General features: G+C 31.3%; 2 protein-coding genes and 1 pseudogene across 5 annotated transcripts; 2 read left to right on the plus strand and 1 right to left on the minus strand.

Moving 5' to 3' along the window:
• Nucleotides 1-463: 463 nt before the first annotated feature.
• On the plus strand, nucleotides 464-3434 carry LOC107927506 (BTB/POZ and TAZ domain-containing protein 3). 3 transcript variants are annotated; one of them, XM_016858589.2, is made up of 7 exons: nucleotides 464-617; nucleotides 826-911; nucleotides 1545-1892; nucleotides 1998-2128; nucleotides 2321-2627; nucleotides 2717-3030; nucleotides 3172-3434. In XM_016858589.2, the coding sequence occupies exons 3-7, from the start codon at nucleotides 1563-1565 to the stop codon at nucleotides 3284-3286; spliced, it is 1197 nt and encodes a 398-aa protein (XP_016714078.1). In that variant the 5' UTR covers nucleotides 464-617; nucleotides 826-911; nucleotides 1545-1562; the 3' UTR covers nucleotides 3287-3434. The 3 variants fall into 3 exon arrangements, with proteins under 3 accessions (XP_016714078.1, XP_016714077.1, XP_016714079.1); XM_016858588.2 differs by having other exon boundaries at nucleotides 476-617; nucleotides 1550-1892; XM_016858590.2 differs by lacking the exon at nucleotides 826-911 and having other exon boundaries at nucleotides 481-617; nucleotides 1550-1892.
• Nucleotides 3435-3555: 121 nt separating this feature from the next.
• On the minus strand, nucleotides 3556-7043 carry LOC107927507 (uncharacterized). Of its 2 annotated transcripts, none has more exons than XR_005909638.1 (6): nucleotides 6824-7043; nucleotides 6060-6191; nucleotides 5809-5976; nucleotides 4586-4716; nucleotides 4002-4100; nucleotides 3556-3898 (listed from the first exon to the last, which is right to left on the minus strand). XR_005909638.1 is itself a non-coding variant. In XM_016858592.2 (6 exons), the coding sequence occupies exons 2-6, from the start codon at nucleotides 6123-6125 to the stop codon at nucleotides 3815-3817; spliced, it is 612 nt and encodes a 203-aa protein (XP_016714081.2). In that variant the 5' UTR covers nucleotides 6126-6191; nucleotides 6824-7043; the 3' UTR covers nucleotides 3556-3814. The 2 variants fall into 2 exon arrangements, 1 of the variants encoding a protein (XP_016714081.2); XM_016858592.2 differs by having other exon boundaries at nucleotides 4586-4780.
• Nucleotides 7044-10548: 3505 nt separating this feature from the next.
• Nucleotides 10549-11893, plus strand: LOC107927420 (BTB/POZ and TAZ domain-containing protein 3-like; annotated as a pseudogene).
• The last annotated feature ends 1898 nt before the right edge of the window (nucleotides 11894-13791 follow it).

Genomic DNA, 13791 nt, shown 5'->3' on the forward strand with positions numbered 1-13791 from the left:
CTGGGCTGATAAGTTTTTTTTATATACAAAATTCTTACTAGTAAGCTCGAAGCTATAGTTTGATGATGAGTACGGTGGATCAATACCTATCAATGAATAGAATAATATACTTTGGATCCAAGTCAATCAAACGGTCAATGTCGAAAATTGATTAAGAAAGTTTTTTAAGTTTTGGTTCGCAGATTGAGACTTTCAAAGTCGTTTCACAAAAAAAAAATTAAATTGTAAAAGAGAAAGAAAATAAAAGTTTTCTATTGGTACAATCGGTATGAGTAAAAAGGGTCGTACAATAACAATTTTAATAACCCGATAACTTAAAAGAAATTTTTTTAATAATTTAAAGATTATTTTATAATTTTTTAAAGTTGAATGACCTTGCCATAATTGACTATCATAAAACGATATATTGAAATATGAAATTTATCACGAGATATAAATTGTGTACTTTATTAATAACAAAATTATTTATTTATTTATTTTATTACAATTCTCTCGTCTTCTCCGCTTTGAAGTCTCATAAACCAAACTCTCTTTCTCTCCTTCTCTTTGCACTGAAACTGCGTCGTTTTTCGAAGCTCCATACACCAATGCTCTTCTAGCAGTTCATCATCCAAAAGGTAAACGAAGTTTTAAGCTTTGCTTTGCTCTTCTTTTTAATTCCAATTTTCTTTTAAAAAAAATCATTTCATTTCTTTTAAAGATATATTTATTATCGATCATCATCGTTTTTCTCTATTTTTTGGGGTTTCAATTAATTTTTCTATATATTTTAGTGAATATATAATTTTATAATTTATTTTTTGTAATATAATAATTTTCTTTCAGGTTCTTCAGCTTAGAAGAAGATCGAGCAAATTTCGATTGGTTTTTTTTTCTTTTACACAGAAGATTTTCCCGCTTTATTTATAAAGGTACGTTATTTTCCCGGAAAATAAAATATCAGTAAGAAAAAAAACTCATATAAAGGCTTAAAACTGAAGTTATTTATTTAATTAATTTTTTTCGTGAAACTCTTATTTTATTCATATTGGAATTGGGCGGTTGAGATTTTCTTATTTTAGCTCTGATTATTTTAATCTTTTTTAATCAACTTATTATATTATGTAAATCATAAGATAATAATACTAAGATTCATTTTACTAATTTATTCCATTTTTTTATATTATTTGATTTTTTGTTCTTGTATGTTGATTGTTTTAAAGAATATCTTAATTCGTGTAATACGATTCGAATACACGAATTTTCAAGTCTTAGCCCTAATTTGATACTTTTCCCTCTTTGGTTCTGTTAAGTTTTCTGCTTTTTTCTTATTGATTTTTCTTAATGTTAACTTTCCTTGTAGGATGATATTTTTTACATTAAAATGGTGCAACCTTAAGATTCCATTCAAGAAAAATTATATATATATATTGATGAATTTTTATACATATAATCATCTTGCAAGTTCATGTTCATTAGTTTATTATAATTCGAGTTTTGTTCGTAATTTTGGTTGATTCCTTTGTTTAAATCTACTTTTTAAGCTTATCTGTTTGATTTTTTAGTGCAGGTTGTTCTCTTTGATGGCTTCACCGGTTACTGATTCAGCCGGTTTATCACCCTGTATCGAAACTGTGTCATGGAATGCAGATATGGTCGGTACTTTGCCTATGCCGGAAGCGGAAGCTCCGATGTCTTCTTCGGTGTTGAACAACTGTAACATACCGAAACCGCCGCCTCTTCCGAGTAAGATTGTAACGAGAAACAAGCATCCCAAATGGCCTCCCGAGAGTAGCTTTGCCCCAAAGGAAACGAAAGATATGTGGGACAAGCTTTTCAAGGACGGTAATGGTGCGGATCTTTGCATTTTCACTGAGGATAAATCGTGTATTTTTGCTCATTCTAGTGTTCTGGTGAGTTGATCATGTTTGTTTTTAATGTTTATTGACCGGACTCGGAATCGGGAATCCGAGCTTGTGTGGTGAAGTTGAAGCTATATATATAATTCTTGTTTGCAGAGTATTGCATCGCCTGTGCTCGGTTATCGTATTGGGAAATCAAAAATCAAGCATGGCATGAAATACATCCAAATCCCGGGATTACCACACGATGCTGTTCGAGTATTCATTCGTTTTTTATATTCTTCATGGTACGTTTCGAGACTCTTTTTTGCATACTAGTTACCAGAAGTTTCAAATAGTATGCAAACTGAGTCCAAAATCATTATAGGAAGATAGTTTTCTAGCTGTTTTAAACTTGTTAGTGTCCTTTTCCAATTTTCTCGGGTTATGCAAGTTGTAATCCGGTATACTCAATGTTTTTTTCGATATGGAAATTGCAGCTATGAAGGGGAAGAGCTGAAAAAGTATGCACTCCATCTATTGTTGTTGTCGCATTGTTGCTCAGTTCCGCAATTGAAACGAGTTTGCATTTGTTATCTCGAGCAAGACTTTCTTACCACTGAAAATGTGATTGATACCCTTTTGTTAGCTCGGAAATGTGATGCACCAAGGCTCGTCCTCATTTGTGTTCGTTTGGTCGTAAAGAATTTCAAATCCGTATCTTCAACCGAAGGATGGAAATTAATGAAACGTATTTATCCAGATATTGAGCAAGAACTTGTCGAGTCTGTTGTTGAAGCGGATTCTGTATGTCGAACTCAAGCCCTTATCGTTTTCGATTTATGGTTATATTGTTATAAGATTGACTTGTTTTAATTGCTTTCTTTTTCCCTTAGAAAAAGCAAGAGAGGCAAAGGAAAATCGAAGAGAAAAAGGTCTATACGCAATTATATGAAGCGATGGAGGCCCTTCTTCACATATGCAAAGATGGTTGTCGAACAATTGGTCCTCGTGACAAAATGCTAAAAGGAAACCAAATTGCCTGCAATTTTCCAGCTTGTAAAGGACTCGAAGCTTTAGTCCGTCATTTCTCCGGTTGTAAGACTCGTGTTCCCGGAGGATGCAGTCATTGTAAACGCATGTGGCAACTTCTTGAACTTCATTCCCGTATGTGCAATGAACCCGATTCTTGTAAGGTTCCTCTTTGCAGGTAAGCAAACCTTCGATCAGAACTCAAATTTGTGTCATATGTCAATCGAAATGTTGGTTTCTTTAGAACACATCAGTGCCATAAACCGGACCGACAGCCGATTCGAGGGACTAAATTGTTGTTCTTTTTAATGATTCGTAGGCATTTTAAGGAGAAAATACAGCAGCAATGCAAGAAAGATGAGACTAAATGGAAGCTATTGGTTAACAAAGTTATTGCAGCAAAAAATGGAAGCTATTTGTTCTCCTCTAGGTGATATATATATATATGGCATTACCATGTATTTTTAGTGGAATGGTTAATGCTTCATATGAATTACAGAAGTTTGAAAATGGGAAAATAATAAGAGAAATGTTAATATGAGTTAATTACAAAATAAATACTCTTATTTTGTTGTTCTTCCATTTTCTTTAAATGTTCCTTATTTAACTAATTGCAAGAACAGTCCTTTTATTTTTCATATTTTAAAATGTAAATCCAGTTATTAATGCCGTTAAATTTTTTTATTAAATTTGCTGGTGTGATATTCAGACATAGAAAGAATACTCACTTGATAAGTAACAAGAAAACAAAATTGTTATGAACTTGAATTTAACATAAAAAATATTTAACTATGTTCATAGTTGCACCTATATTTTTAAATGTGTACTTGTCACCTATGTTTGATATAGATATCCACCCGAAGTCCAACTAATTTATGTTACATATGTCTTCTATATACCGAAGTGTTTCTCGATCGTCATCTCCAAATCCGATCGTCCATCATTACTCAACCAACGATCACTCAACGAAGGCAAAATGCTAAAGTCGTAATTGATTCTAAAAGTTTTACATATGGATGATTCCATTCCGACATGAATTCTTCAACCTAAACAACCAGAAACCAAAAACAATTATAGAATTAGCTTTAAATTAATAATCGAATCAAATTAATTAAAAATTATATGTTTTTGGGGTTTAACAAATTAAACCTGTTGATGCGAGAGTTTTCTTAATGCTGCGACATCTTTATTCCTAGCAAGCTCTTTGGCATTGTTCAACAGTGAAACGTATTCATCATACATGCTATTCTGAATCAATAGATAATCATGAAAATCAAATATTTTGACCAAATATATATAAAGATATACACACTGAAAATCCAAATTTTAAGTCGGTTTAGATTTATATCAGATTATGTCACACCCAATGACTTAAATGAAAAAATTTGAATAATTTCGTGATCATTTTGCACTTTTTTAAAGTTGAATGACCAAAATGTAAACTTATTAATAGTTTAGTGACTTTGGATATAATTTACCCATAATATTCTTTACTCATTGTAAATTTATCAATCATGGCAGATTAGATTTCCAATGGCCCTAAGTGATCCGGATAACAATAATAAAAATTCATATCATCACTTTAACAACTACAAACCAACAGTATTATCAATCTAAGCCTACTAATAATATTATAAAACACGCTGAATCAAAGTGTAGGTATCGAATCATAAATTTCAACATAAAAAAAGGACTAAAACCATAATTAAATAAAAGTTAAAATTTGTGTTTACCATCTCAACAAAGGTTTGCCTCAGTTTCAAAATGCAATATTGGGCTGCTTCTTTTTGCTTCAACATCTCTCGTCGTTGATCATAGTAACCAGACACCTCTTCTTTCATAGGAATAAGTTCTTTCTCTAAACCTTCAATGGTTGATTTCACTTCACGTTGCTCGATTCTTAGTTCTAGTGATATTTTCTTAACTATCTACCCATGTGAATATATATATACAGTTAATTTTATTGGACATCTTCAACCTATGACTCGAATTTTGAAATGGTTTCAAATTTTAAAATATTTTAAACGAGTTTTCGAAATATCATTATTGTTTCAATTGTGTTCTTCTCTACAGCTTAACCATTACCTTGAGTGTTAAATGCAAGGGCGAAGGTAAGGGGATAGGTAGTGACCTTGCCCCTCAACATGGTCAAATTTCTCCTTTAGCTCCTTTAGAATTTATGAAATTACAAATTGATGGTAAAATTACATCTTAACCCCTAAACAATTATCATTCAATTTTGTCCCCTAAGTAATATTCTAGCTTTGCCTCTAGCTTAAATATGACATAGAGCATGTTTGAAACACTTTGATGAAATTGTCAACACCTATGTGCCTATTGAGTAGACAATTTGAATTTGATTGTTAACAAAAATTATTGTCTTAAAAAATTATTTTCTATAACACATCATATTCAAGTTGTCTATACAATAGATACACACATCATATTTGAATTGATATTTAATGTCTAAATCTACTAATTGTTGAGGGGAGGCCGACTCTTTCCGGAGAAGTCTTTGAAGTGTTGTTTGTTAAGAGATGTTGGACCCCTCAACGGGTTATTATTGTCCCTTATCAGGGTTTTGTCACCCAACTTTGCAAAGAGCCAGAGGAGGTTCAACAGAATAGAAGTATCTCTTAAACCTACCAAGCATAAATACTTATATTTACTTGGTAGGTGATCGTGTCCGACCAGGTGCTCCCATTTTATTGAACCTATTGCCTTTTTAGGCAGCTTCAATCAAGCTCTCCACAAAGTTAAGAGGCAAAACTCCTATCAAGGACAATACAACTCATTGAAAGGTTTGTCAACTCTCAACGGATGAACACTTTGAAAACTTACAAAAGAACCTTATTGATATAACAATACTTTGATTACTCGATTAAAATCTTTATCACACATATTTGAGAGACATGTAGATAAAATGAAAACATAGGATTAAGTATAGGGAATTTACTTTGATTTGCTCCTCTATCGCATTTCTCAGAGTTAAGGAATTGAAAATGTTGGGATTTTGGGCAAAATCAGCCAAAGCTTTCTCTTTTTTCTCTTCAATTTGTTTAAGCTCTTCAAGCATATGGCTATGCCCGGATTTATCTATATTTCCCCAATTAAAACAACCAATCTGCCAATGCCATCATTAACAAGAAAAATAAGTGAAAAATGAAATTCATGCACTAAAACTTTAATAAATTATAATTATCTTACAAAGTTTTGTAGTAATGATGTAGTGCTTAGATCAAGATCATTGAGTCTAGGTTGCCTTCTACCCATCTCTTTAATGAGCTTCCTTTCTATGACGAAATTATTACTTCCATGGGAAATACACCTTTGAAAGCCCTACAAATATTATTAAATTATTTGTGAATTTTGATACCGAATTAACAATTCAAGCTGGTTGAATCCAAACCTGAATTAATTAGAACTTGAAATAATTCGAATTTAAAATAACTCGAATAAGTAAACTCATGGGCAACGCTGCTGGGAGATAGGGGCCTGATCCCCTAAAATAAAAAATTTCACTTTTGGCCCTTTGGAATTGATAAAATTTTAAGTTAGTATATGATAAAATTACACTTTGATCATTCAAATGATAAAAAAAAATTCTAACTTCACCCTTAAATAAACACAAAATAACCCAAACTCGAAACGATAAGAATATATAGTGACCCAACTTAAAAAACCCAAACCTATAACCCTAAATCCGAAATGATATGAAAATTTCAAAACTTGAATTTAATCTAGCTACAATGAATGTAGCTTCAACTTCTGTTTTCCAAAACATACAAAAACATGAATATAGAAATATAAACACTCAACAACCATTCAACCACATGAAAAATATACTCAAAAATTTAATATTTTCTTATAGAACACTAATTATTATTTGATACTCTAACTCGAATCTGAATAACTTAACAAAAAAAAATACACACAAAAAAGGCTAAAGTGTATTATAAAGAGCAACTTACTTGAGTATGATTTGGTCCTCCTTTGTGCTTAAGAGGAATCTTGCAAGCTAAATTAAGCTTATCCAAAACAAGTAGCAAATGATGCAACAAGTCTTTTTGCAAATTCAATCCATAAAAAATGCTTAATTTTCTATTGCTTAGACGATAAAGTTGCGAGTGTGTGTCTCTCCATTTCAACTGTCCACAAAATCCCACCACAATAATTTATGATAGCTTATCCAAATTTCGAAAAAGAAATATCAAGTATAAATATATATTGAGTTAAATTGTATTTTGTTCCCTTCACTAATAAATAAATAAATAAATAAATTAGTTCATGTATGTTAGAGTTTCTATTAAAAATTTCATCAATTTTTATTATTAAAAACGGGCCCTTTTACTTCCATATGAGATACACGTGAACATCACTAATTTTTAACAAAAAAAACTAATTTTCTCTTTAATCTAACATACAATGACTATTTTTTTTATTTTTTGAGTGAAGGAAACAAAATAAAATCTAACTCCGAATATAGTGCTTTCTGTGTTCCTTTCACAGATTTTTCATATGTTAAAAAGATGATACTTTCGAATCTGTATTTCATAAAACATACCTTTAAATGTTTGTAGTCTTGGCCCATTCGATTCAACTTTTGATCCACTTCTTCAACCAGTTGCTGAGATTTTGAAATTTTGGATTCTTCATCTAAGTCTTTATATGGCCAAAACTTGACGAAATAGAATTGATGAACCTTTTTTTGAGGCTTATTAGTGGCTTCATAATTAAGAGTTGGATCAATTACGGTCGAATTTTCATGTTCTTTGCCTCCGAGAATTGGAACTTTGTGTAGAACTAGCTTCTGAACTGGCCATTGCCATGTTTATTTTTCTGCATACATAAAATTTGCTTTCAAAGTTGAGATACAAGAAGCTATGAAATTGAGACTACGAATCGGCATAAAAATCGAATGAAAATTAGATACGAATATATGTTGGATATGAGGAAAGAACAAAGGAATAAGAGCATACAAAATACAAATAGTTGGTTACCTTGATTTGGCCTTTCAAAGGCAACTAAAACAGATGCTAACTGCAAATATTGTGGAACATCATTCACAAATAAATATGATAAATTAAGAAATGGTGTGAACTATGTAGCTTAAGACTTTAAAAGGCCTTGCACCCCACTCCAAGTCATGAGTCAACTCTTTTGCCACCACCTTCTCACTATATTAATATATATAAAAAAAAATACCTTGATATCATGTTTGGATTGAATTGGACTGTTATTGATTGAATTTTCCTAATAAATTATTTAATTGAACTAATCAAATTGACAAATCGATAGCTTGATCTGTTTGATCGTTGATTCGATTCTAAAAATATTGATAAGGTACCAAGATAAGTGTTTGTATTGCATTGGTTCATGAAGTAAAGACTCAAAATATTGTCCTAATATATGATTGGATGAGGCTTGATCTTAATCTTACGAGATTTGACTAGGAAAGTAGATGAGAATTTGGTGAACATTTATAATTAAGCAAGCCTCCATGGATGAAAGTGATTGGGTTGTCAAGCGAGAGATACTTAAGTATAATGGCTAAATGATAAAAAATTAAAGATAATATTTTAAAATTGTAGAAGAAGACACAATCAACGACATATATCAAAATCAACATGATGAATCATTACATATTCAAACTAAATCATCAAAACAAATTCAGATAAAATATTTGAACCCAAATACTTCACAATACATTTACACTTTGGTATTTGGGGTTTGGACAATGGATATGCATTATGGATGGCACATACATTTTAATTATACATTGATAATGAGTTTTTTTTTACTTTAGAAGCGAAGTTGAGATTTAAATCAATATTTATTAATGTGATAAGATGTTAAATTATGTATAAATAAATATAAATTCAAGAATTAAATAATTAGAATATTTTTTTCCCATGGAAAAATATAGACTTTTCTGAATAAAGAAATAGCATTTGCCTTATTCGTAATTTCTAAGATATCTAGAACTTCAATAAGAGGGAGGTCAAAAATTTGCGAGGCTTCTTTTTAGACCAAAGCTATTTTAGCTAAACAATTTGCAACTTGATTATGCTCTCTGGGAATGCAATGTAAGAGCCACTATTTTTCGTGCACCAAGATGGTTTGAATTCTCTTAATCAAGGTTGAATTAGAAGTAGTGAAGACACTTCCTTGGATAGCTTTAACAACCTCCAAATTGTAAGATTGGATAGTGACCTTTCTATGACCTCTACATTGAATAAGTTTGAGACCCTCTAGAATAGCCCAAAGTTCGGCATCAAAGATTGAGCATCTCCCAATATATCGATTAAACGAGAGATCCACTCTCCATTATTATCATGAAGTACCCCTCAGCTGTTGTGTTCCTTGAGTCCAAGTGTACGGCACCGTTGGTCTTAAGGATTATATGTTGTCTAAAAGGTCTGTCATCAATGAACAAGTTATCACAACGCATTGTTTCATCATTGAAAGTTGAGAAAAACTGTTTGGTCCAACTTTACGAAGCTTTGACTATCTCGTTTGATCTCCAAGTTTTCCCTCGCAAAAATAAAAAGATTTTGGTTCTTCCAGATGCATCAAGTTTTCCAAAAACGAAAGCCCAACTAGCTCCTCCCTCATGACCAAATAAGCTGTAATTTGCATAAGCTGTAATTTTAGTACTTGTAATTTAATTTGATCAATTTTAGTTCATTTACATTTTGAATATTAAAATTTTAATCCTGATCAAACAATAACAATTAAATCTATTTGATTAAGTCCATGTTCCCCATCCGGACCATTTCTTAGTTGTTTTATTTTTTTTAAATTTCAAAATATTGATCTTAATGAAAATAACAATTGTTAAATCTATTTACTTATTTTTTTGTAACATATGAAAATAATAAGCTGACATGACATTTCATATGCGATAATATATTTGCCACATCAAATTTTAAAAATAGCAAACTTAATGAAGTTAATACAGCCATTTGATCAAGACTAAAATTTTGAAACTTTAAAAGTACAAGGACCGAAAATGACCAAATTAAAATATATAAACTAAAGTCACAACTTACACATAATACAGGGAGTAATGGTAGAATTTAACCAATAAAAAGACTTGTGCATTTGAAAGAGAATTGACATTATGGCAAAAAGGAGAGTCCTTCAATTTGTAATAAAAATCAACATACAAACTTAGAATAGGAAATGGGCACATTGGTGTTGAAATTTAAGTGTAAAGACACTTTCAATGTCTAAAACTCTCAACACACTATGCAGCCAATTCCCTCCCTTTACAAAGCAAAGAACTCCAAATACTCTATAATTTTTTATTTTTTATTTTTTGTGAAATTACAATAAGGAAATCCCATAAATAAGCAAACAATGACGACCCTAAAGGCAAGTTTCAACTAAGACACTGCAAACATCTAAAATCATTAAATTTAATTTTTTTTATAAATGAAAGCAATTCGAATGATGCGAATACAGCAAGCAGTAAATACCTTTTTAGCTCGGCACCTCTTCCGTAATAAGCTCATAGAGCCCTCTAGCCGTTTCTCCATGGACCTGCCTAACCTGCCTACTATGACCCCATCGAGCATATCAGGGGATTTCAACTCAGACCTGTAGAATCTTTCTTAGGTAGCCAAAAACTCCATTTGCACTTCAACCTCATGCTGTGGAATGCAACAACATATCTCCATATATCTCCAATACCATGGCGTACTGTTCATCTAATGAGGGTAACTTCTTCCTCCAATCCCACAGCATGATGTTGAAGTGCAAAAGAATCAATGGAGTTTCTGGGTACCCAAGGAAGGATTCAACTGTTCTGAGTTGAAATCCCCAGATACGCTCTGATGGGGTCAACCTAGGCAAGTTACGCCGGTCCATGGAGAAATGGCTAGGAGCTCAAAGAGCTTATTAAGAAAGAGATGACCTTGCTAATAAGATATGCACCAATTTTATCATCCACTACTTGTTGGTATTGGCCTTTATATGTGGTATTCATCTAAAGAGTGTGAGTGAAGTGTAGGTAGAGGGGAATAAATGGAGTGAGCACCGAAAACGTGATCGATACCCTTTTAATTTGTTGGCTCGGAAATGCGATGCACCAAGGCTCGTCCTCATTTGTGTTCGTATGGTCGTAAAGAAAATCCGTATCTTCAACCGAAGGATGGAAATTGATGAAACGTATTTATCCATATATTGAGCAAGAACTTGTCGAGTCCGTTGTTGAAGCGGATTCTGTATGTCGAACTCGAGCCCTTATCGTTTTTCGATTTATGGTTATATTGTTATAAGATTGTCTTCTTTTAATTGCTTTCTTTTTCCCTTAGAAAAAGCAAGAGAGGAAAAGGAAAATCGAAGAGAAAAAGGTCTATACGCAATTATATGAAGCGATGGAGGCCCTTCTTCACATTTGCAAAGATGGTTGTCGAACTATTTGTCCTCGTGACAAAATGCTGAAAGGAAACCAGATTGCCTGCAATTTTCCAGCTTGTAAAGGACTCGAAGCTTTAGTCCATCATTTCTCCGGTTGTAAGACTCGAGTTCCCGGAGGATGCGGTCATTGTAAACGCATGTGGCAACTTCTCGAAATTCATTCCCGTATGTGCAACGAACGCGATTCTTGTAAGGTTCCTCTTTGCAGGTAAGCAAACCTTCGACCAAAACTCAAATTTGTGTGTCATATGTCAATCGAAATGTTGGTTTCATTAGAACACATCAGTGACATACACAATGCTTCAAAACCGGACGGATAGCCGATTCGAGGACTAAATCGTTGTTCTTTTTAATGTTTCGTAGGCATTTTAAGGAGAAAAAACAGCAGCAATGCAAGAAAGATGAGACTAAATGGAAGCTATTGGTTAACAAAGTTATTGCAGCAAAAAATGGAAGCTATTTGTTCTCCTCTAGGTGATATATATATATGGCATTACCATGTATTTTTAGTGGAATGGTTAATGCTTCATATAAATTACACAAGTTTGAAAATGGGAAAATAATAATAGAATGTTAATATGAGTTAATTACAAAATAAATACTCTTTTTTTTTGTTCTTCCATTTTCTTTAAATGTTCCATATTGAACTAATTTCAAGAACAGTCCTTTCATTTTTCATATTTTAAAATGTAAATCCAATTATTAATACCGTTAATTTTTTTTGTTAAATTTGCTGGTGCGATATTTTGATATAGAAAGAATACTCACTTGATAAGTAACAAGAAAATGAAATTGTTATGAACTTGAATTTAACATAAAAAATATATTTAACTGTGTTCATAGTTGGACCTATATTTTTAAATATGAAAAGTAAATGAATTAGATTAATTTCCTAAAATAAAAATAAGAGGATTAAATTATAAATATACGAAGAATACAAGACTTGAAGATATTTTAACAAAAAATTTAATAAAATAAGTATTTAAATTTTATGTATATTGAATACACATAAAATTAAAATCTTTTAACAAATAAATACTTTTAATGTAATTATATATTCTATTTTTAAAAACAAAAATATTTTGAGAAGCCAAATGAAACTTAATCTTCTTTTCTGAATATAATTCAGCTTTCGTAATTTATCATCATCAGAATCATCATTTACGTCTTCGTTTCTCCGTGTTTATCCGAGAATTTGTACATGTCACCTATGTTTGATATAGATATCCGTATCTAACACTCACTCGAAATCCAATTAATTTATGTTACATATGTCTTCGATATATCAAAGTATTTCTCGATCGTCATCTCCGAATTCGATTTGTCCATCATTACTCAACTGATGATCACTCAACGAATGCAAAATGCTAAACTCGCAATTGATTCTAAAAGTTTTACCATACGAATGATTCTATAACCCATCCCTAATCAATAAATAGGAGGATAATGTGCTTCAACATACTCAAACTCACATCCTCTTGCATTGACAACAATACCCATGCCAATCAAGCTAAGACTCAATCAACAAAATTAATTTTTTTTTAAAATTATGTGTTTTTGGGGTTTAACAAATTAAACCTGTTAAATGCAAGAGTTTCCTTAATGCTGCAACATCTTTGTTCCTAACAAGCTCTTTGGCATTGCTCAACAGTGTAACGTATTCATCATACATACCATTCTGAATCAAATAGATAGTCATGGACATCAAATGTTATGAACAAATATATATATACACACTGAAAATCCAAATTTTAAGTCGGTTTAAATATATACTAGATTATGTCACACCCAATAACTTGAATGAATTTTTTTTAATAATTTCGTGATCATTTTGTAATTTTTTTTAAGTTGAATGACCAAAACATAAACTTATGAATAGTTTAGCGACATTAGGTGTAGTTTACGTACCCACAATATTATTGACTAGCATGTAAATTTATTAATCATGGTAGATTAGATTTCCAAGCATCCACAAGTGATCGAATAACAATAATAAAAATTCATATAATCACTTTAACAACTGCAAACCAACGATTTTATCAATCTAGGCCTACTAGTAATATTATAAAAGTAGATAAATCAAATTACGCTGAATCAAAGTATAGGTGTCGAATCATAAATTTCAACATGAAAAATGGACTAAAACCACAATTAAACCTCTAAGACGGGCAGATCTAGGGGGTTTGTAGGGTCCCTTAAAATGAAAAATTTTCTATATAGGCCCTTTATAAAGTATAAAATTTTAAATTAGTAATAGTGAAATTACACTTTGGCCCCCAAAAATGATAAAATTTTGATTTAATCCTTTAAAAATTATAAAAATTGTTCAAAAAATTTGTTGTCTTGAAAAATTATTTTTTAAAACACATCACATTTAAATTGTCTATGCAATAGATTATTTTAAGAGACTATTTTAAGCCATCATTAAAAAGAAAATAAGGGAAAAAAATGAAATTCAAGTACTAAAACTTTAATAAATTATAATTGTCTTACAAAATTTTGTAGTAATGATGTA

Source organism: Gossypium hirsutum, chromosome A02, assembly GCF_007990345.1.
Source record: "Gossypium hirsutum isolate 1008001.06 chromosome A02, Gossypium_hirsutum_v2.1, whole genome shotgun sequence".
Lineage (NCBI taxonomy): Eukaryota > Viridiplantae > Streptophyta > Magnoliopsida > Malvales > Malvaceae > Gossypium > Gossypium hirsutum.